The sequence below is a fragment of the Onychomys torridus genome, chromosome 2 (genome assembly GCF_903995425.1).
Source record: "Onychomys torridus chromosome 2, mOncTor1.1, whole genome shotgun sequence".
NCBI lineage: Eukaryota > Metazoa > Chordata > Mammalia > Rodentia > Cricetidae > Onychomys > Onychomys torridus.
The window spans coordinates 124,874,001-124,897,835 of NC_050444.1; the positions used below are offsets into that span (position 1 = coordinate 124,874,001).

General features: G+C 41.5%; 1 protein-coding gene across 1 annotated transcript in view; it reads right to left on the reverse strand.

The window, feature by feature from the left end:
* Positions 1-4,476: 4,476 nt before the first annotated feature.
* Positions 4,477-23,835, reverse strand: part of Zyg11b (zyg-11 family member B, cell cycle regulator) — a 53,517-nt gene continuing 34,158 nt past the window's right edge. Inside the window, exons 7-14 of the mRNA XM_036178002.1 lie at positions 22,721-22,820; positions 22,423-22,473; positions 19,831-19,992; positions 19,673-19,720; positions 18,013-18,210; positions 17,852-17,904; positions 8,276-8,373; positions 4,477-5,483 (exon numbers count right to left, since the gene is read on the reverse strand). Of these exons, the coding sequence (XP_036033895.1) occupies positions 5,293-5,483; positions 8,276-8,373; positions 17,852-17,904; positions 18,013-18,210; positions 19,673-19,720; positions 19,831-19,992; positions 22,423-22,473; positions 22,721-22,820 (901 nt within the window). The 3' untranslated portion in view covers positions 4,477-5,292. The remainder of the gene's footprint in view (positions 5,484-8,275; positions 8,374-17,851; positions 17,905-18,012; positions 18,211-19,672; positions 19,721-19,830; positions 19,993-22,422; positions 22,474-22,720; positions 22,821-23,835) is intronic.

Sequence of the window (23,835 nt, forward strand, 5' to 3'; positions counted from 1 at the left end):
CTCCAATTCAACCTTTCTGCTTTGCCTTCTGAGTGTAGACGTAAAAAGTTGGTGTTTAATTTTGTTATACCTCGCTATTTAATGCGGGCATGAGTGTGCGTTATGCACACATGGGGGTCAGAGGACAACTTGTGGAAGTCAGTTCTCTCCTTCCACCATGGGGATCCTCACCATACAGAATTGAGCTCAGGCTAGGCAGCAAGCACCTTTACCTACTAAGCCATCTCACTGGCCCACAAGGTCAGTGACCTGAAAAAATGTCTCTGCAGACTACCTGAGATATCCTGACATAACATTCAACTTTTAAAGGAAAAAATGCTCTAAAAGGTTTCCTTTTATGAAAGTATCTCAACTTTCATTATGTATGGAATGTCTTGCTTCAAAGTTGATTAAAAGAGTTCAGTGTACGCCTTTAATCTCAGCATTTGGGAGGCAGAGGCAGGTAGGTGGATCCTGTGAGTTCCAGGCCAGTCAGGTCTACAGAAGTAGTTTCAGGAGAGAAACCCTATCTCAAAAAACAAACATACCACCACTCCCCTCCTCAAAAAAACAAACAACAACAACAACAAAAAAAAAACCCAAATAAACAAAATCCTCAAAAGAACTGTTTTCCATAAAGTAACTCAAAGTGAAGTATTTACCATTAATGAAATAGATTTATGATTTGTCACAAAATAATTTTGAAAAAAAATATAAAATTGGTTTTTCCAAACAGGGTTTCTCTGTGCAGCCCTGGCTCTCCTGGAACCCGCTCTGAAGACCAGGCTAGTCTTGGACTCAGAGATGTGCCTCCAAGTTCTGGGATTAAAATCATGCACTACCACATGATTTTTTTTCCCCCAGAGATGAGCACCGAACCCAGGGCCTTGTGCTTGCTAGGCAAGCGCTCTACCACTGAGCTAAATCCCCAAACCCTACATGATTTTTTGAGGTGGGATCTTATGTTGCCCAGGTTCATCTTAAACTCCTAATTCACTTATGTAGAGGTGCAGCCCAGGATGGTATGAACTCAAGGTTTTCCTGGCTCAGTACTTCCATGTTAAAGTAACAGCATGTGTCATCACACTGCTTAGCATATTCTTTTTTTGTTGTTTTTTGAGACAGGGTTTCTCTGTGTAGCTTTGCACATTTTTCCTGGAACTTACTAGGTAGCCCAGGCTGGCCTCAAACTCAGAGATCTGCCTGGCTCTGCCTCCTGAGTGCTGGGATTAAAGGCATGCGCCACCACTGCCGGCTGCCAGTGTTATCTTAGCACAACAGTCACACTGTAGTGACTAAGAAGTCAGGCAAGTGGTGTGCTTGGGACACATAGGCAGGATGGTTGAGTTCTAAGCTAGCTCTGGTTATATGAGACAAAACAAAGCAAAACCCCCCAAAATATTGACTAGGAAGACCAGGCCATCATAAAAGGACTCATTTATAAGAGAAATTTCATTAACTGGATTTATATGACTGATGTACTTTTTGTTTTTGACACAAGATCTCACTATACAGCCCTGGCTCTCCTGGAACTATGTAGACTAACCTTGAATTCACAGAGATCCACCTGCCTCTGCTTCTGCCTCCCAAGTGCTGGATTGAAGGCATGCACCATCAAGCATGCCTGGTTGGTGGTTTTTAAACATGGACCTTTGATTCTTTAGAAACAAAAAAATACAGATGCAAACTCCCAAGGTAGTCTTCATCCTCACCTGGGTGAGCCCTCCTGCCCAGGCTAAGTAGCAGCAACGATTATGTTCAACTTTGAAACTTGTGGGTCTAATAGGACTCTTCTTAAATCCTCAGTTAAGATTAGTAGTCACTGTGTCCATCCCCTATGACTTCCTGATGTGATGTATGGTATTATTTATAAAAACATTTAAAACCCTCTTCTTTTTCTGATAGTAGGAATTGAACTCAGAGACATTCACTCTAGTACTGAGCTGAGTTACGAGCTCAACCCAGAAGGAGAAAAAAATTCAGAGTATAAAGACCATAGCAAAACTTACTCGATGCACAAACACCAGATGCTTTCATTTGCTATACTTTGCTTTATTAGATTACAGTCTTACAAAGTCTAACTCCATTTCCCTTCTGGGAGGGGTGCTGGGGCTGGCCCTGGGACCTTGTGCATGCATTTCCTTCAGCAGATCCAAGCGTTGCTATTGCTGGCCCAATGGCTTGTGTCTGAGTACACTGATGAGTTCAACAAGGTCATTCAGGTTAGTCTAAACTGGGCTTGAAAGCACATCCCTAAGCCCATGACTTTGGAGGTATCAAGTACTTACATTATGGTCTCCAATTACAAAGGGGAGGTCTGTAGAGACTGGCTGGACATACCACACATGTATTTACTATATTTTAGCTATATTCAGGACTTTATTGAAAATTCTGTCTTAATGATGGCTTTCAGATCCATCCCAGAGCCAGACACAGCAGCACATGCCTGGAACCTTACCACTTACTCTGAACTGTCAACTGAGTAGGATCAAAGTAGACTTGGGTCTACACTTGGAGACTCTATCTGAAAAAAAGACCCCCCCCCCCAAACACACAAAAGTCAAAGCCACAGAGGCACTAACATTGATACATTTGTGATGTGAGCATTTTTTATTTAAGTTTTGCAATGTAGCCCTGACTGGCCTGCAAAATATAAATCGAAATCTTTTTGAATCTTCATATATCAAATTATTCTGAAAAATTCTGTAATTTTTTTGGCCATTTCTTGTTCTGCCTCTTGAGTTAGGGTTCTGAATTTGCTATGTGGTTGGTGATATTGGGATTACAGGTGTGTACCACAACATCTGGCCTTACTTGTCTAGAGATTTGTAAAAGCAGAAAGTTTAAGTAGTAGCCTACAGGAACATGCTCTTTTGTCCTGACACTCAACAGGCTTTCCCAGAAATACTCTAGGTAGACCTGGCTGGTGGTCACCACCAACTTGCAAGCTACTGCAGATTATTCTATCGTCAGAATTTTAATTTTAGACATTAAGATTGAGGGTGAAATGTCAACAAAAAGCAAAAACTCCTTTGAAAGAATTTTCTCTGAAATATGCATGACTATGAAAATGCATCTTTTTGTGGGGAGGCTGTTGAGACCAGCATCACTAGGTAACCCAGGCTAACCTCAAACTTTCAACGATCCTGTCTCCCCAGTGGCAGATCATGTTTGAGCAACCATCGCAGGTGAATGTATCTTATGGCTCTAAAAATCCCTTGAATCAATGAAGTAAGAATTCAACCACTATTTTATATGGCTTTTTGATAATTCTATGTATCTGTTCTCTTTCAGTTTGATGCTGTATTCATCCCTACAAAGGAAGACCAAAACATTCAAGTCTGAAGTCTGTGACAGTAGTATGAAATGAGTCAGACATGCTAAAAGCATACTAATAAATCAATCAACTTGTTGGTTTCCTATAGACAGGGACTCTCACGTAGCCCAGGCTGGCTTAGAACTCACAGTCCTCTCCCTTCATTTTCCACACACTAGGATTACAGATGTGTGCCCCGTGCCCAGCTTAAACTAGCTCCTTTCTAAACGGAAGTATTTCTGACTTATTTAAAAATATCATTTTAAAACTCTATTGAAAACATGTTAGACATGTATGAGTAAAATGTGGTCAGATGAGATTTCAGATTAAACCTATTCACAAAACGAGATGTTACTGTACCTGTCTGAAAAGGGTCCTGCTTCTAGCCCATGTTGGCCTTAAATGCCACCTGCTCCTTAATGTTTTGGATTAAGGGCAAGTTCTACCAAGCCTCCTTAAAATAAGAATTTGTTCTGTTTTGTGAGAAAGGGTCTTCCTGTATAGTCCAGGCTGACTTACAGCTCTGTAGCCTAAGCTCATCTCCAATGTGTAATCCCTTCTGTCTCACCCTTGTGATGAATAGACTATAGGTCTCAACTATTCCCAACTTGAAATGGAAATGGAAATTAAGTTTGTTGGTAACATGATACCTCCCAGGGTCACAGGACAGTAACTGATTCTTCATTATATCAATTATCTTAAAGGAAAGGCAACTGTCTAAAAAAGCCCATCAAAAACATTTCCTTTTACCCGTGCAGCTCCATACGGAATCACTGAGCAGCAGTCTATTCTTTTCCTGCATGTCTGGACGTGGGATGTGGACATCTTTTTCGAACATGAACACATAATGAAGATATACTAAATGTCACTCTAACACAGGTTGGCCTCAGACTCATGGCACCCCTCTTGCCTCCGTCTCCTGAGTGGTAAGAGTACAGGAATGAGCCATTTATGCTGACAGATATCGTACTTTATCATAAGAAAAATATTAACATTTTTGTGTGTGGTGCTGGGTATTGAATCCATACATGCTAAGAACACACTCTACCACTGAGCCACAGCCCAGCTCAAGGTTAAATTTTTATAGCAAATCTTCTGTTGTCAATTGTATTTTAACTAAGCAAATTAACTCTGTGAAGTCTCTACTTCACTGAGTAAGAATGACTTTGGGAAAGAAGAGGTAAAAATAGCCAGTTTTAACCAATGACATTTTAAAAACACACTGATACAACATGACAGACTGTCTCAGAGAGGCTTTGACACTGTGGTGGCTGGGGGAGCATTTCTAGAATAACCTGCACAAACAGTCCATTCTTCCAGCGTTCAGCATGGAGAACAGCTCCTGCTCCTGGCCTTGGTAGAGGGGACAAGGAGAGCCTGTCTTCTCAGAGCTATGCCATAAAAGAAATGTCTAACCCTGTTCAACTCTGTTCTTCGTCCATGGCTTTTCTTTTGTATTTTTTTGACTGCTATCCAGGCTCCAAACAGCCAAGAACTTCCAGAGACATAATGGATTTCCACTCACACAAAGAGGCTCATCTTGTGAGAGATACACAGAGAATGAGGGCATTTTTACAGAAGCAGTATAAAACTTACAACCAAACCAGAGCTGATGTGACATCAGCAGCCCTGCTCACGCTGCAAATGACCTGGAAGGGACTCTAGACAAGTCTGCATAAGGGTTCGTGCAATTTATCATAAAACTGTAGCATCTCAAGCACAGGTTAAGTTCAAACACTGAAAGATTTCCTAAAAGACAAAATGAAGGAAGACCTTTCTTGCCTCATAAGTTAAAAATCACAAGACAAATCAGACTGTTCACATGGGCAGTACTGTACATTACCAACAGGACTCTTCTCACACACACACACACACACACACACACACACACACACACACACACACACACTACACCCCAACACCAGAGAGCATATTATTCCAAATGAACCAACCACAAAAATGATTCCTGTTGTTCATTATTCAACTATCTATGGCTATCAATTTAGTCGGGCCTGGGGCTGCTTTTTACAGGGAGGGGGCCTCCCATGGCGCACAATGTGTTTTTCTAAACTGTCCAGAATGGCTACAGCAATCTGCTGGACGTAGGGGTCTGTCTGTTCATGCTCTTTGATGTTGTACAAATGCTGTAGTCCTCCTTCTTCAATCAGCATGCTGCAGTATCTTGAAGCTGAAAGAAAAATATAAGAACATTTCTCCTAAGGTATTTATGCATTTTGAAGTTATCCCACAAACAAAACAAGTTCTTTAGAGCTCACAACAAAACAAATGCATCAAAGGCCAGGCACGGTGGTATACGGAGCAAATCTACATAGGAAAGATCCTGCCTGAATAGTCAAAAACCAAAAAACCCTCACAAATCAGGTGTCCTCCTCTATCAATCTCCACTTTATTCCCTTGAATTCAGAAAATCTTAAAAAAAAAAAAATATTCTTATTTTATGTGTATGGGTGTTTTGTCTGCATATATGTCTGTGTACCCCTTGCATGCCAGGGCCCAGAGAAGTCCAGGAAAAGGTATCAAATCCCTTGGAACTAGAGTTATAGGTGGTTTAGTCACCTTGTGGGTGCTAGGAATCTTAAACTCAGATCCTCTATGGAAGAGCAGCTGGTGCTCTTAACTGCTGAGCCATCTATTTTTTTTTTTTTTTTTTTTCTGGGTTTTTCGAGACAGGGTTTCTCTGTAGCTTTGGAGCCTGTCCTGGACTAGCTCTGTAGACCAGGCTGGCCTCGAACTCACAGAGATCCACCTGCCTCTGCCTCCCGAGTGCTGTGATTACAGGTGTGTGCCACCACCCTGGCTGCCCAGCTTTTTTTTTTTTTTTTTTTAATAAATCTTTTTTTTAAAAAAATTATTTATTATGTATACAGAAGAGGGCGCCAGATCTCATTACAGATGGTTGTAAGCCACCATGTAGCTGCTGGGAATTGAACTCAGGACCTCCGGAAGAGCAGTCAGTGCTCTTAACCTCTCCAGCCCATGCCTAGCTATTTTTTAAGTGTGTCTATTTTTCTTTCTCTTTTTCTCCCTCCTTCTTTCTGATTTGCTTTTCTTGTAAGACTGGGTCTTATTATGCAGGCTAGACTGGCTTTAAACTTTTTTGACCCTGTTTCAATTTCCTGAGTGTTGGAACATAAGTGTGTCACCAAACACATCTACCAAGCTCTCTGGAAGAATTCAATGCATTCATAATCTAAATCTCTTACTCTGTATTTTAAAAGTGTCTTGGGGCTGGGAAGATGGCTCAGTGGCTACAAGGGTTTGCTTGCTGTCCAAGCATGACAGCCTGAGTTCTAATCCTAAAACCTGTATAAAAAAAAAGCCAGACATGGCCATGTGTGCCTGTAACTCCAGCTTTTGGGATGGATACAGGCAGGTCCCACAAAATCCCTGGCCAGCCAACCTACCCAAAACAGCAAACTCCTGGGTCAGTGAGAGTAAGACAGAAGGCAAAAGAGGAAGACACCCAGTTGTCCTCCTCTGGCCTTGGAATGTGTATGCGCGGGTGCGTGTACCCACAAAGGTATGCTGCGCACTCCTCCCCACCCCCCCCCCCCAAAAAGTAAATGTACTTAAAAATCAGTGCAGCTAGTGGTCATGGCACACCCCTTTAATGCCAGCACTTGGGAGGCAGAGCCAGGTGGATCTCTGTGAGTTCGAGGCCAGCATGGTCTACAGAGCAAGATCCAGAACAAGCACCAAAACTACACAGAGAAACCTTGTCTTGAAGAACAACAAAACAAAAAAAACACAAAAAAAAACTTTCGAGTTGTGTGTAGTGGCGCATACCTTTAGCCTCAGCACTAAGGTAGAGGCAAGCAGATCTACATGAGTTCAAGGCCATCCTGGTGTACAGAGCAAGTTCCAAGACAGTCAGGGCTATACAGAGAAACCCTATCTGTCTTGAAAAACAAAACTAAACAAAACAAAATGGCTTTCTGGAGGCAGGGGAGATGGTTCAACAGTTAAGTGCACCACTGCCTGTAATTCCAGTTCCAGGGAATCTGACAGCATGTAGGTGGTGTAGAGACATACATGCAGGCAAAACACCCATACCTATAAAATAAAATTTAAATAAAAAAGGGTAGGCTTTATGGAACTGGGTATGGCAGTGGCTTTTTGAATCCCAGCATTTGGGAAGCAGGTGAATCTCTATGAGCTAGAGGCTAGCCTGGTCTAAATAGTAAGTTCTAGGCCAAACAGGCCAGGGTCACATAGTGAGACCCTGTCTCACACAAACAAGCTTAGGGTTGAAGAGACAGATCAATTGTAATGGGTACTTGTTATTCTTATAGAGGACCTGGGCTCAGCTCCCAGCACCCACATCCCTAACTGCAGTTCTAGAGGAGAGGATACCCTCTTCTGGACTCAGCAGGCACCAAGGCAAGTATATCTCCAAGTTGGGGGCTAGTCTAGTCTACAGATTTCCAGGAATGATGGGAAACACAGAGAAACTTTGTCTTGAAAAAGAAAAAATAGAAGCCGGGTGGTGGTGGCACAAACCTTTAATCCCAGCACTTGGGAGGAAGAGGTAGAAGGATCACTGTGAGTTCGAGGCCAGCCTGGTCTACAGAGTGAGATCCAGGACAGGCTCCAAAGCTACAGAGAAACCCTGTCTGGAAAAAAGAAAACAAAAACAAAACCACCCAAAAAAACAAAACAAAATAAAAATCTCTTAAAAACAAAACAAAAACCCCATGGCTTTCTGGGCTGAAGATATATGTTAGAGAAGAGTCTTATCTAGCATGTTCTAGGCATGGTGGTATATATCTATCTCACCACTCAAAAAGTTGAGACAAGAGGACTCCTGAGAGTTTATGGCTAACCTGGGCTACATAGTGAGTTCTATGCTAGCTTGCCAGGACTAAATAGGAAAAACTTAACAACCCTTAACCCCCTCCCCCAAATGACTTTCTGTAAAGGACAATTTCGCTTGAACATAGTACTAATTTTAGTACATACGATTCTTGCTGCAAACGTGTTGCATGGCCCAAACTGCCCACAGCTGGACTCCTGGTGTCGTAAAACAGCCAAGTAGTGGGAAAAATGGATTAAAGGATCTAAAGGTTCAAAATAAAAGAATCAGAGTCACATTTTATACAAAGTATCATTTTCTAAGCAGTGATTCTTACATCTTTAAAAAAACACATACCATTTCTAGACTGATATAAAGGAGTAGTGCACATCTTTTCTTTGTCATGGCTGTTTCAGAAAGGACTGCACTGAGACACCACGGTACAGAAAAGGTATTGAACATACTCTATTAAGGGAGGGTGTGGATCTTTCAAAAGCTTTTCCTTTGTTTTGTTTTCCCTTTTTGGTCTTCCCCTTAGATATGTGAAAAAATACACTTTACACTTTAAAATTCGTTAAAAGAAGACAGGTGTGGTGGCTCACACCTTTAATTGGGCGGCAGAGGTGGTTGGATCTCTGTGAGTTTGAGGCCAGCCTGGTTTACAGACTGAGTTCCAGGACAGCCAGGGCGATTAAAAAAAAAAAAAAAAAAAGTCAGGGGAGGAGGCAGAGGAGGTAAAGGCTAACACTTAGTAATAAAGAGCCATTCACCAGGGAGATAAAACAAACTTACATATATATGCACCAAAGGGCTGACAGCTTCAGAAAACAACACAGTCTGAGCTATGCAAGACCTTGTGAGAAATCTTAAAATGGTGTACCTCAAGGTCTTAGAAAAACAGGCAACCCCAAAGCAGTGCATGACAAGAATCAGTAAATAGGATGAAAGTTATAAACATGGAGACCAAAACTATGCACACAATCAATCAAATAAGGAGTTGCTTTTTAGAAAAAATAAAATTGGCAGTTCACTTAGTCATACTAACCAAAAGAAAGAGAAGACTGAAATTAATACAGAGATTTTAAACATGTTACAACAGATTACAATGAAGTCCAGAGAATTATTAGATAATATTTTCAAAACTAATATTCCAGAAAATGGATTAAAATTCTAGCCGGGCGGTGGTGGCACACACCTGTAATCCCAGCACTTGGGAGGCAGAGGCAGGTAGATCTCTGTGAGTTTGAGGCCAGCCTGGTCTACATAGTGAGTTCCAGGATAGCCTCCAAAGCTACAGAAAAACCCTGTCTCGAAAAAACAAACAAACAAACAAACAAAAACCCCAAAACAAAACAACAAAAAAAACCAAAAAAACTAAATGACCTACTAAAATTAAGCCAAGAAGACATACACAACCTAAAACAAATCCATAACAAGCAAAAAAAAAAAAAAAACAAAACAAACAAACAAAAAGCAAACAAAACCACCAAACCAAACCAAACAAAAACAAAAACAAAAGAAAACTTTAAAACTGAAAGTCATCTTGAGGGTGGGTGGAAGCCAGGAATGGTGGTAAACCTTAATCTCAATACTCAGGAAGCAGACAGATCTTAGTGAGCTACAGCTCCGGGCCAGCCAGGGCTATGTGGTCAGGCCTGTCTCAAAAAAGAAAAAATAAAATAAAAACAAAAACCAACCAACTGCCAAAACAAACAAAAGGCCAAAAGTAGATTAAATTCTTACAAAGCAAATTCAAGAACACATTTGGAAGATTATGTATCATGACCAAGCTGATTTCATTCCAGGGATTCAGGATAGCTCAATATACGCACACCAGTAAATGTCATACAGCACATAAACAGACTTGAGAACAGAAATAATGATCATCTCAATCACCAAAGTTTACATAGTTCAGCTTTCGTGATAAAAACCTGAGGAAATTAGCCTGATCAACAGGCCCAAGTAGGCTCACACTATACACCAAATGGCAAAATAAAAATAAATAATTTTCTTTAAAACCAGACTGAGACAAGGGTGTCTACTTTCTCCACTGTTACTTAATTTAATATTCATGTTTTAGCTAGAGAAATAAGACAAAAGAATGCAATAAATGAAAAGGAGGGTGTCAAGTTATCACTATTTACAGATAATTCTTCATTCTGTCAAATGTTTTCAGCAAAGGAGCAGCATACAAAACCAACATCTCCAAACCAGTAGCCTTTCTATATAGCAGTAGCAAATTTGCTGGAAAATAAATCAAGGAAGAAAATTCCATGCAGAATAGCTTCATAAAAAATAAAATGTCTAGAAATAACCCTAGCCAGGGAACTGAAAACGTCTAGAATGAAGACCGGAAGACACCAGGAAGGAAATTGAGGACACTGAAAGGTGCAAAGACCTCTAAGCTCATGGGTTGTTGTAATTCATGGTGTGAAATGGTCATGTGACTGAAAGCAACCTACAGAGTCCATGCAACCTCCAAGAAAATCCTGACATTCTTAACAGAACTAGAAAAACGACCCTAAAGTTATGAAAACATACAAACAAGCAGGCCTGTGTAATCTAAGAAATAAAGCTTGCCTGAAGATCAGAAGACAGAACTAGCCACAGAGTTAAACATAGAGGTCAGGCAGTGGTGGCACACAGCTTTAATTCTAGCACTCAGGAGGCAGAGATCCGTCTGATCTCTTTGAGTTCAAGGCCAGCCTGGGCTACATGAGATTCATTCAGTCTAGGAGAGAAACAGAGCCAGGCAGTGGTGGCACACACCTTTAATCCCAGCACTAGGAAGATTGAGATAGGAAGTGAAATGGCTGGGCAGAGAAAGGCATGTAAGGCCTGAGGAGACAGGAACTAGAGGTCTTTCAGTTGAGGACTTAGAGGTATTCAGTCTGAGGATTCATGGAGACAGGATCATCTCTTTTCGGCTAAGGAGTTGGGGAAGTGAGAAGTGGCTCTGGCTTATTCATTTCTCTGATCTTTCAGCATTTACTCCAATACATGGCTCTGGATTTTTATGATAAGACCATTTAAGATTCGTGCAACATCTGGTGTCTGACTTTTGGGGCACAAATTCATGAAAAAGCCACTTGCTTGTGGCTTTGGAGCCACAGGCTAAGGCCAGAGCTACATGTGGCCAAAGTCTCCACCCCACCTGGGCCAGAGTCCTTCCCTGCTGGCTAAGTTTCTGTTGCAGCCTCTCTGCAGCAAACTCCATAGGTTTGGGGGCTCCAAAAGCCACAGGAGTTAGCCGCTTTTGGACGTTCCCCAGTGCAGAGAGCTGACTCCACAGGAGCAGGCCCAAGCCCAGGCTCAGACTCCATGCAGAATGCTGGCTCTTTGGCTTCTCCCCTCTCCTAGGTGGCTTTCCCTGGAACCCCTCCTTGGGCTGCTGCCACACTGTCATTGTCAGCAGATTTGGTGAGTCAACTGGGATTTCTTTTTGTTTTGTTTTTGTTTTTGTTTTTTAGACAGGGTTTCTCTGTGTAGCTTTGGACCCTGTCCTGGAACTTGCCCTATAGACCAGGCTGGCCTCAAGCTCACAGCGATCCGCCTGCCTCTGCTTCCCAAGTGCTAGGATTAAAGCATGCGCCACTACCACCCAGATCAATCTCTTAAAGGAGAAATTAAAAGAAAGGATTTTTTTCCCACATTAAAAAAAAAAAAAAAAAAAAAAAAAAGGAAACACTATTATAATGGAAGGAGTTTGGACTCTGACTATAAGCTAGACAAAACAAATCATAGAGATATTCAGACCCCCAGACAGAGGAATTAAAGGAGAACCAATTTCAACATTGCATCATAAGGTTACAGAGGAACAGCCTAAGGCTTTTAAACAGCCAACCTTAATTTATCTAGTAATCTTATAGGAACTGCCAATGATAGATATCCCCAAGACTGTGTACGAGCTGACTGGACTCCTATGCAAATGTTAGGCTTGAGGAGATTCGAAGAAGCTATAGTGTCATATGGTATGCATTCTCCGTTTGTGAAGCAGGTTTTAAACTCATGGTCAACTTGTAATAGAATTAATTATCCCTCAAGACTGGAGAGATTTGGGTACAGCAGTCTTAGAGGCTGCTCCCCAATTACATTGGAGGACCTGGTGGAAAGATGAGGCTAAGACCACTGAACAACCAAGTAGGGCTAGACTGTGGAAATCTCCCAAGACCAACTTCTTGGGGAGGGCAATTATGCTGATACACAAAGACAATCTTTATATGATGATTACACCCTGGCTTTATGCTGCATGTCAGCCTTGAATGCTTGGGACAGAACTGAAGAAGAAGGAAAGAAAATTGACTCATTTAATAAAGCTATACACGGCCCAAAAGAAACCTTCACTAATTTCTTACAAAGATTGATTCAGCAGTAAACAGAATGATACCAAATTCAGAAGCTAGACAGATAATAATTGAATCTCTGGGTTTTGAAAATGCTAATGCACAATGCAAAAGGATAATTAGGCCATTAAAGGCAAGATCCTTGGAGGAATGGATCTGAGAAGTAATCAATATTGAATCTCATGATCATGATGGTGCTTGGATAGGAGAGGTGATGTCCAGAGGTTTGAAGAAAAATAGTAATGTCAGATGTTTCAATTGTGGTAAACAAGGTCACCTAAAAAGGGATTGTAAACAGGACGTTTCCAGAAACAGTATTTTTTAAAGAAATAATCCCAACAGAATACCCCTCCCTTGTGGATTATGCAGAAGGTATGGCAAAGGAAGACACTGGACTAATGAATATAGATCAACAAGGGACAGACAAGGTAATCCCTTGCCTTTGCAATCAGGAAACGCCCTGAGGGGCCTCTCTCAGGCCCCCATATCAAATTCAGTCCTTTCCTGTAATCGTGGAGGAAACTCCTTTCCAGAGAAATTAAAGAGCCTAATGCCTAGTGTAAGAAACCATACTGCTGGGGTTGGGGATTTAGCTCAGTGGTAGAGCGCTTGCCTAGCAAGCGCAAGGCCCTGGGTTCAGTCCTCAGGTCTGGAAAACAAACAAACAAACAAAAACCATACTGCTCTGGATGATAGAGCAGAGCTCTGGATGATAGAGCTATAGAAGAGAGAAGAAAAAAATCAGGAGAAACCATAAATCAAAATTGATAAAGATTAGATTGGGAACTCCCCCAAAGTTAGGGTTGGGGAAGGGTTTTGTTTTTGTCTTTTAGGAGAATGAAGGCTAAGGAATCTGAAGAACACTGGACAAATGAGAAATCTGAAGAAAAAGTACAAATCATCCAGAAAAAATGTCCCATGAAAAAGATTTTATGCAGTGAACCATGACCATGCCTAACAGCAACCTTTGAAGTCTCCAAAAAGATGATGAGACCCTTGAAGAGGATGGGATACCATAACACTGATTCCACGTGGACTATGATAACACCATTAAGCTGACAAACACCACCCAAAGATTGGCTTTGGACTACAAACTGCTCAGGGCAATTTCAAAATGGCTAGCTGAGATGATCCAGCCTCACAGACTACTCTAGCCAGGACCTGAGACAAGCCCTGCACTTTCCCATCACACAGAGACTGGACAACAAATGATACAGCTGCCTCTCCCAGGACTTGACAATTAACCCAAAATGTTCTTTTTCAGGATCCCCTAAAGATGCCTTCAACACCAGACAGCAGGAAGTAAACTTAAGAACACAAAGCCTACATTCCCAAGAGGTGGGGTGGGTGGTTTTTGGCTGATGGATGAGTTATGGATATTTGTCATTGTTTTGGTGGTTAGTTACAAGTTGTTATTGGTAATGGTCAGGAAAAAAGCTGAACAAAGGAGATTAGATTCAGGATTCTTGTTTGAAAAGAGAAAAAAGGAAAAGAAAAAAGAGGATATAAATATGATAAAAGGTAGATTATTGAACCTATTCTGAAAAGAAAGATATAAAATGATAAGATAAAAAGGTAAACTATTGAATTTACTCTGAAAAGAAAAAAAGGGAATATAGATGTAAGATTAAAAGGTAGATTTGTTTGTTTGTTTGTTTGTTTGTTTTTCTGAGACAGGGTTTCTCTGTGTAGCTTTGAGCCTTTCCTGGATCTCACTCTGTAGACCAGGCTGGCCTCGAACTCACAGAGATCCACCTGCCTCTGCCTCCCGAGTGCTGGGATTAAAGGCGTGCCGGCTAGATTATTTTTTAAACTACTATTTTCAACTCTTTTAAAAAAAATTTTTTAGCTTTACTTTTTTTTTGTTTTAATGTGCATTGGTGTTTTGCCTGCATGTATGTCTGTGGGAGAGTGTCAGGTCCCCTGGAACTGGGGTTACAGACAGTTGTGAGCTGCCATGTGGGTGCTGAGAATTGAACCTGGGTCCTCTGGAAGAGCAGCCAGTGCTCTTAACCACTGAGCCATCTCTCCAGCCCCCAAAAAGGGTAGATTATTGAATCTACTTTTAAAAATCAATTACTAGTTTTAAATATTTTACATTGAATTGAATTTTTGTATACTGTATACAAATTGTGTACATCGATACAAATTTGAGATTAATTTTGTTAGAATATACTGTACATACATTTCTACTCTTGTTCAACGTAACTATACAACTCATTTAACAATGTAATACAATTTTCTAGTCCTTGAAAGTTATTACCAACTATTTAGGATAATAAAGAAGTACAAGTTAATAGTCATTACAATCAAATTTAGGTATGTTTTCAAGGTCAAACAAATATATTTTAGATATACAGGTCATCTTCACTTTAGATATCTGCAGAATATGGCATTTAAGATGTTTTAATACATAGATTTTTTTTCTTTTTTTATGACAATGAGAAATGTCTGCTCTTGGCAGCACCAATCTACTTCAGAGAAGATGACAGGCACTGAAGAAACTCCATATGGAGTTTACTTTGTGTCAAGTCAGCCACTGTGTAAAAAAATGCCCTTGCCTCAACTGCTGACAGTGTGCTGTCCAAATGGACAAGCAGGACACAAAACAAAGGACTGCAGAACTTGGCCAAGACAAAGCAGGACAACCCTTCAGAAAATCCTGCTTCACAGAGGAGTCTGTCAGATATGCTAAGCCTGTAGGTCAAAGATGATGCCCCAACCCTAAAGAGAAACCCTGGGTGACTGTCCAGGCAACCAGCTGTTTCTGTCATTTCTCACATTTTTTGGAAGTCATTTGTTTGTACTTCCTGCTTACTAAGGTAATATTATTTCCTATTCGGGTCTCTGAGGGAGCTTAAGACTAGATAGTTATAGTTTTCCTTGTTAACAAATTCAGAAAAAAACTCACTAAAGAGGTGTATAGTGTATAAGTGTGAAAGACATCAAAAGATAGTTTTAGATTGGTAATATAAGTTAGAATAGAAAGTGAATTAGGTACAACACTTTGGACTCATCAAAATAGGATAGACAATGTAGTATTTTCTCTGAATTTGTCAAATGTTTATGGACTGGACATTGTTAATGTAATTCTTGACTATATATTGTATATGGCTATTGTACTTATTATATATAATTTTTCTTATATTAGTTATAATCTTCTTTTATTATTTTACACAAAAAAGGGGAAATGTAGTGGTATTTTGTTGTACTGTAATAAACTTTGCCTATAGATCAGAGGACAGAGACAGCCACTAGATTAAATATAGAAGTTAGGCAGTGGTGGCACACACCTTTAACCCCGGTACTTGGGAAGCCCATACACCACTGACCCCAGCACTAGGAAGGCTGAGATAGGAAGTGAAATGGCCAGGTGGAGAAAGGCATGTGAGGTGTGAGGAGACAGGAACTAGAGGCCTTTTTGGCTGAGGACTCAGAGGTATTCAGTCTGAGGATTCATGGAGACAGTATCTTCTCTTTTCAACTAAGGAGTTGGAGAGGTACAAAGTGGCTGTGGCTTGTTTCCTCTGATCTTTCAGGATTTACCCCAGTATCTGGCTCTGGATTTTTATTAGGACTATTGAGGATTTATGCAACACACGGCCTCTGGGGTAAATACTTACAGTGCAAGTCTGCTGAGAAAGTGAGCTCCAGAACCTCAGACAGAAGATGACTAACTTCCAAAGGTTCTCTTCTGACTGTCTAAGGCACATCATGGCACAAATAAATAATAATCTACTTTTAAAAAGAAACAGAAAGGGTTGGGGATTTAGCTCAGTGGTAGAGCGCTTGTCTAGCAAGCGCAAGGCCCTGGGTTCGATCCTCAGCTCAAAAAAAAAAAAGAAAGAAAGAAACAGAAAAGACCTGGAATGTCCAAACAGTCTAAGCAGAAAAGAGCAATGCTGGAGATAGCAGACCTCTAACGCTACTACAGAGCCACAACAACAGAACAACACGGAGCGGGACAAAGCCAGACCTGTAGGCCGGTGAGTAAGAAAGATAGAGGCAGGCGGATCTCTGTGAGTTCAAGGCCAGCCTGGTCTCCAAAGCGAGTTCCAGGAAAGGCACCAAAGCTACACAGAGAAACCCCATCTCGAAAAACCAAAAAAGGAAGGAAGGAAGGAAGGGAGGGAGGGAGGAAGGGAGGGAGGGAGGGAGGGAGGAAGGAAGGAAGGGAAGGAGGAAGGAAGGAAGGAAGGAAGAAAGGAAGGAAGGAATAAATGTACAAAACTATCGCTACCACCTTTGACAGTGATGACATAAACTTACACTGGGGAGCTGGAGGGATGGCTCAGCACTTAAGATCACTGGCTGCCCTTCCAGAGGACTCTGGCTAGATTCCCAGCTCCCGCATGTTGGCTCACAACCATCTGCAACTCCAACTCCAGAGTACTGATTCAATGGCCTCTGAGAGCACTGCATGCATGTGGTACACAGATATACAATCAGGCAAAACACAGACTATATATATAAATTAAAATCTAAAAAAACAAGTCGGGTTGGGGATTTAGCTCAGTGGTAGAGTGTGCGGGTTCGATCCTCAGCTCAAATAAACAAACAAACAAACAAGTAAAAAATATGCCAGCATGTATTAATTAGCCAAGAAAAAAAAATCTAATAAAATTATGCAGCAGTGGGAATAGTTCAGACAGTAAGTTGCCTATCTTACTACCTAATTGTCACATACTGATTTAGCCTTCCACAATGCCATTTTGTTGTTGTTTTTGTTTGGTTGGCTTGTTTTTTTTTGGGGGGGTAACTGTAGGATGGGAGCTGAGTGACAGTGACAGGGATTGCAAACCGAGGGTTTTATAAAAGACAGACAGCACTTTAGCAGGCACCTAACCCCAGCCCTTCTCAGTCATCTTCAATTTAAAAGCAGAGAACACATTCCAGGGATCTGCCTTCAATAAATACGGATAAAGGAAGGAATGTTGAATCAATAGTAGAAAATCAATCAAAATACTTTAAACCCCCTCGAGACAGGTGTTAGCATCAGATCCACTTCTTGAATCCTGGCCATTAAGCAGATAAATACCCTGGCCCGCCTAGCCTCATGATGTCATCCTACATTCCCGTTCCCACCAAGAAAGGACTCCTTGCTCTCCCCCCTCCCATTATTTCTTTCTTTCCCGCTCCCCTCTTTTCCACCCACCAAATAAAACTCTCCACTGAGCACTGTCCCGCCAAGGCCTCCCTCTCGCTGTATCACAATAACAGGGTCTTGTTCTATTGGCCGGGAACTTGGCAATCCTGCCTCAGCCTCCTCAGTGCAGGGATTACAAGCATGCACCACCATGAGCAGCTACTTCACATTACTCAAAACCAGTACTATGAGAGATACTTGAAGTAAAGATTGTAAGAAAAATGACCAGATTACTTAATAATCATGCTAATTACCTGTATGCTACCATCTCACACTCTGGAGTTGGCCATTTCAAAATAGCTGAATGCTAAAAGACACAAGACATAGGATATATTACAATATTTATTTTTAACAATATTACTTCATAATGAAGCTTTCACATTTAACTATTACAGAAAATACCAAATGACCCTACCAAATCATCAAGAAGAGAATTCCTCTGGCTACGGCTCAAGGTCCATGCTTGTTCACCTCTAGATATTAAATGGGCAATAATCCCAGCTGCAAAGTAACTGACTTCTACTTCCACACTGTGCAGGAGACTGCTGATATGGTCTATGAAATCCTTCCACATTAATTCAGAATGCAGCTCTTGTACTTCAGCTATATTGTTCTGGGAGAAAAAGAAGATGTAACAGTCTTATGCAAAGAAAATGGCAGAGAGAACTGTTTTCAGACACTAGACAAGCACTAATGCCGGTCTCTACAAAGTATGCAAGCTGGGCATTTTGCAGACTGCAACAAGGTAAGGGGAACTGTGGTCGGTTGTGCAGCAAATGTTCCCCAGAGTCTTGAATCCTTGAACACTTGGTCCCAAACTGATGATGCTGTTGGGAGGTTTAGGAAGTGTGGCCTTGCCAGAGAAGTTTGTCACTAGGGCGTACTTTATTTAAGGTTTCAAAGCCTTGCACCCTTCCCAGTGTGCCCCTTCTGCATCGTGCTTGCAATTCAAGATGTGAGCTATCAGCCCCTACTCCTGCTGCCATCTTGGGTTCTCTCTTTAAAAACATTCTGATTGTGAGTTCAAGGCTCGTCTGGGCTACAGAGCTAGTTCCAGTACAGACCAGGCTACACAGAGAAACCCTGTTTTGAAAAACAAAAAAAAATTTCTTTGAGATTTTTAGAAATGTGTATGTGTGAGTGTGCACCAGGTGTGTGATTTTAGAAATGTGTATGTGTGAGTGTGCACCAGGTGTGTGCAGTGCCTAGAGGCCAGGGGAGGGGCATCAGATGCCCTGGGGCTGGAGCTGCAGATGGTTGTGATTTTCCACGTGGGTAGAGGGACTTGACACTGGGTCTTCTGGAAGAGTAACCCATACTTTACTTTTTTTTTCTCTTTTGAGACAGGGTCTCACTATGTAGCCTGGCTGTCCTGGGACTCTTTCTGTAGACCAGACTGGCCTCAGATTCAGAGATCCATCTGCCCGTGCTTCCTGAGAGCTAAGATTAAAGAATTGCACCACTATACCAGGCTTGTTTTATCTTAATTTAATAATTATATTTTATTTGTTTTCCACTGTCACTAGATATTCAAAAACAACACAACACCATCTTTCTACATTTCTTCTGGTCTTTTTGGGACAGGGTCTCACCACTATGTAAGTTCACCTGAACTACCACATCCAGCTTCCTTCCTTCATTGTTTCTAAGACAAGGTATCATGTAACCCTGGCTATGCTGAAGAGGATGCTTTAAACTTCTGATTCTCCTGCTCCCACCTTTCATCTCCCAAGTGCTGAGATGCCCAAATTTATATGATGCAGAGGATGGAAACCAAGTTTAATGCATGCTAGACAAGCACTCTATCAACTGACCTATACCCCCATTTATTTATCTATTTCAAATGTATGTTTGTGTGTGTGTATCTCACGTGTACACATCAGAGGATAACTTGCAGGTGAGTTCTTTTCTTCCATCATGTGGGTTCTAGGATCAAGATCCTATCATCAGACTCTGCAGCAAGTATCCTTACCAACTGAACAGCCTTGAGGGCCCAAGCAACAACTTCCAATGTACACACTCTGACAAAAAATAATTATGCCTTGGAATTAAATCAGGAATGGAATATATCTTACCAAAAGTCCTAGAACTTTTTGTTGAATGGATGACTCGGTTGGGAAAGACTGCACAAAAGAAAAGAACATGTAACTATCTAAATAAACAAATATAATAATAAATAAATGCTCAAAGAAATCAACCACACTGAAACTATTAAGTAAATTTCCATTCTAACCTCTAGAACTCTCATGAAGAGTTCCAGCCCTTGATTTTCAATGAAATGTCTGCATGTTGTTGGGGATTCATCTGTGAGGTTCCAAAGTGCACTCAAAGTAAATTTCAATGTAGTGTCCACTGAATTTTGATTAGTTTTCTGCTTCACTATTTGAAGAAGTTGCTAAAGAAGAAAAAAAGAATTAAGTTTTCATTATTGAATTGTCATAATTTGAGATTACCAATAACCACAAATCCATGAGGACTATTCTCATAGCTTAAAGCATTCCCTGTAAAGGTGCTAAACAATGTAAACTATACTTACCCATTTAGTGTGTGTGTGAGGGCATATCCAACCACAGCATGTGTGTGGAGGTCTGAGAACAACTCCCAGGAGTTGGTTTTCTTTCCACCCTGTGGGCACTGGGGATGGAACTCATATTGTCATGGCTGGCAAGAAGCATCTTCCTTGCTGAGCCATCTTGCTAGCCCTAGTTTGTTTTATATTATTTCCTGAGACAATCTTGCTATACAACTCAGGGCTAGTCAACTTGTCACGAGCTACAGACACTTTGGAAGAGGGACTCTCAAATGAGAAAAGAGCTCCTGAAGATTGCAGGCAATCTGTAGTGTATTTCCTTGATTAGTGATTGCTGTGGAAGGGCCCAGCCCATTGTGGATGGTGCCCTTTCTGAACAGGTAGTGCTAGGCATGTATAAGGAAGCATTCCTCCATGGTCTCTTCTTCCCATTAGGTCCCAGGGACTGAACTCAAGTCATCAGATTTGGTGGCAGTTGCCTTTACAATGAATGACTCATCTCACTGGTCTTGAACGAGCTGTCTTAATTAGTCATAATGCACCACTAGAATAAAACCTGAGACTTAAGAAGAAGAAGAGGAGGAGGAGGAGGAGGAGGAGGAGGAGGAGGAGTGAGACAAAACTAGTATTTATTAATTTACAGTAAATGACACCTATAGTATCATTTTCTAGGGATGTAAACGGGATCTAAGAAAGAATAAATAATTTGGTCATAATCAAATTTCAAGTTTCAAGTTTTCTTTAAGGAAAAAAGGAAAAGGCTGGCATGGCAGCTTACACCTGTAACTCTGGGACTTGGGAGGCTGTGGCAGGAGGGCTGTCACGACTTCCAGTCCCTCCTGGGGACACATACGATGGTAAGGGAATTCAAGTTTACACTAGGTATTGAGAGAACACAACTTTCACACATCTCCTTGCACACTACGTCTAGTGTAACTAGCCTAAGAAATGCAGTCTGAGAGCTAGGCATGGTGGCGCATACCTTCAGTCTCGGGCGGGAGTAACGCACACCAGGCTCTGGGCTCAACCTCAGGAACAACAAACTTGGCTATTTTCACCATCACTGTCATCACTATGAACTCTGCTCTCACGGCATGTAGCAAGTTCCTTAACTTGGTACATGTTTTCCTGAATCTTTCTTAAATCTTTTCACATACGTTCAGCCAGAATTACTGAGATATCTACATAGCCCTCCACCTCTCTGAGAGGTCTCATTAAATAGCCCTGGTTAGTCTAGAATTCACTACGTAGACTAGTCTGGCCTTGAATTGACAGAGATCAACCTGCCTCTGTATCTCAAGTGCTAGGATTAAAGGCGTGTGCCACCATGCCTGGCTCCAAAATATGGCCCTTTTTACTTTTATTTACAATAAAGTTTATTTTTATTTTACGTGTATTTGTGTGTGCCTGAGTGTATATATGTGTACCACATGTGAGCAGCTGCCCACAAAGGCCAGGAAAGCACTGAATCCTCTGAAAGTGGAGTTGCAGGTAATTTTAGGTCACTCAATGTGAATGCTGTGAACCAAACCCAGGTCCTCTGCAAGAGCAGCAAGTGCTCTTAACCCCTGAGTCCAGGACTGACTATTAGTTCGCAGCTATTTCCATCTGTCAACGACTAAAGTTACTTCAGAAAAAGAAAAAAAAAAGATACATTTGGGCCTGGAGAGGGCACTTGCAGAGAACTCCCAGTACCTACATGGTGGCTCACAACCACCTTTAACTCCAGTTTCAGGGTATCTGTCATCTTCTGACCTCTGCAAGCACCAGGTATGCACATGGTATACATAAATACATGCAGGCAAAAGACTCATATATATAGAAATGAAATAAATAAATGTATAAAATGATAAAATGGAAAAGAATATATTTGGGGTCAGGAATACAGCTCAGTGGTGAAACATATGCCTGGTATATGCAAGCTATCTACAGTCCCTAAGTCTACAACTGACTGAAAATCAAAAGAAAACAAAACAACACAATTAAATACATTCACTTAGAAAAGTGAATTAATTAAAAAAAAAAAAAAAGCAGCTAGGACAGGCATTTCTGTAGAAAGCTGACTTAGTGTGTGTGAAGCCCTGGCCTGGATCCCCAGGAGACCATACACCTACACCCATACATACTCACTAAAGATAATACCACACTACTGTCTGCCAGTCCCATGGGACCCAGTTCACTCATCTGGCATCCACACAGTGAACAGACATACATGGAAGCAAAGAACCCAAACGCATAAAATAAATACTTAAGAAACACCATGTAGTGCCCTAAAAAGAGGAAAAGTAAACTTACCCGGACAATGAAGAGCTCAGCACCAAGCTGTGCAGTTTGTTCTGTAGAAAGCTGGAGGCAAATGTAAGATAAGTAAGTGTCCACTTATTAGTAGGTGTAAGTTTACTGTAATTCACCATAATGGCCTCCACAGCCAGGCAGAAATAGCCCATTAGCTTCCAATTCTGCAATATTTAACACACTTAAACAAGCAGGCTAGCAAAGGGGTGTGCTAACTTTTCTGGTACACAAATGGAGGGGGCGGGAGTAGCTGTAATGAGAAACAACTGCCTTAGGAAACCATTATTAGTTCAGGTACCTTGGCAGCCAGGATGGAAATGATAGCAACTGCCATTCTTTGCATGTTTTGATCTTCGTGGTTGCAAAGCCACTGCATGACAAGCTTGGCTGCTTCGAACCTGAAAACACAAGAGGGCTTCCTCAATCTTGGAGATCCCGGCAGGGTTTCAAGGAGCCAGGGGAGGGCTGATGTGCAACTTTGTTCGGAAGGGAAGGGAAGCTTTCTCTTAATGAGAATAACAAATTTCCATTAGTGTTTTCAAAATGTTGCCTTTTTGGTTTCTTTTCTGTGCTGGGTCTGGACCCAGGACCTCATCTAGGCAAAGGCTTTGTGCTGGGTCTGGACCCAGGACCTCATCTAGGCAAAGGCTCTACCACAGATATATACTCCCAGTCCTTTATCTTTTTTATTTATCTATCCATAGTGTCTATTCTTTTTATTGCCCTTACTGGTAGTGTGTGTGTTTCATGTCTGTGATGTTCATGAATGTGAATGCATGCTATGGTGTGTATGTGGACCTCAGAGGACAACTTGTGAGAATCAGTCCTTCCCTTCCACCGTGGTTCTAGAGTTTGAACTCAGGTGCAAAGTGCTTTTTACCAGCTGAGCCATCTTGCCAGCCCTTATTTATGTCTTTTTGAAATAGGGTCTCATGTAGCTCAGGCTGTCCTCAAACTCTCTATATTGCCAAGGATGACCTTGAACTGCTGATCTTCCTGCCTCTACCTTCCATGTGCTGGGATTACTGGCATGTGCCACCATACCTGGCTCTTTGTTTTTATTTTAAGAGTCTGAATAAGTTGCCTGGCAGGTGTTGAACTTCTGATTCTCCTACTGGGATTACAGGCCTGTACCACTGTGCTCATTAACTGCAATGATGGAGAAACAGGAGCATGGGGCTGAGGAGAAGGCTCAGCTGGTAAAGAACTTGCTGTGCAAGCCTGAGGACCTGAGCGGAATCCCCAGCTCTCATGTATAAGAGCTCGGCATGGCAGCGCATACCTGTGATCTTAACTCTGGGGAGGCAGAGACAGGAGGATCCCTGGGACTTGATGGCCAGCAAGTCTAGCCCACTCCATGAACTCCAGGTTCAGTGAGAGACCCTGTCTCAAAAAAATAAGGTAAGGAGCAAT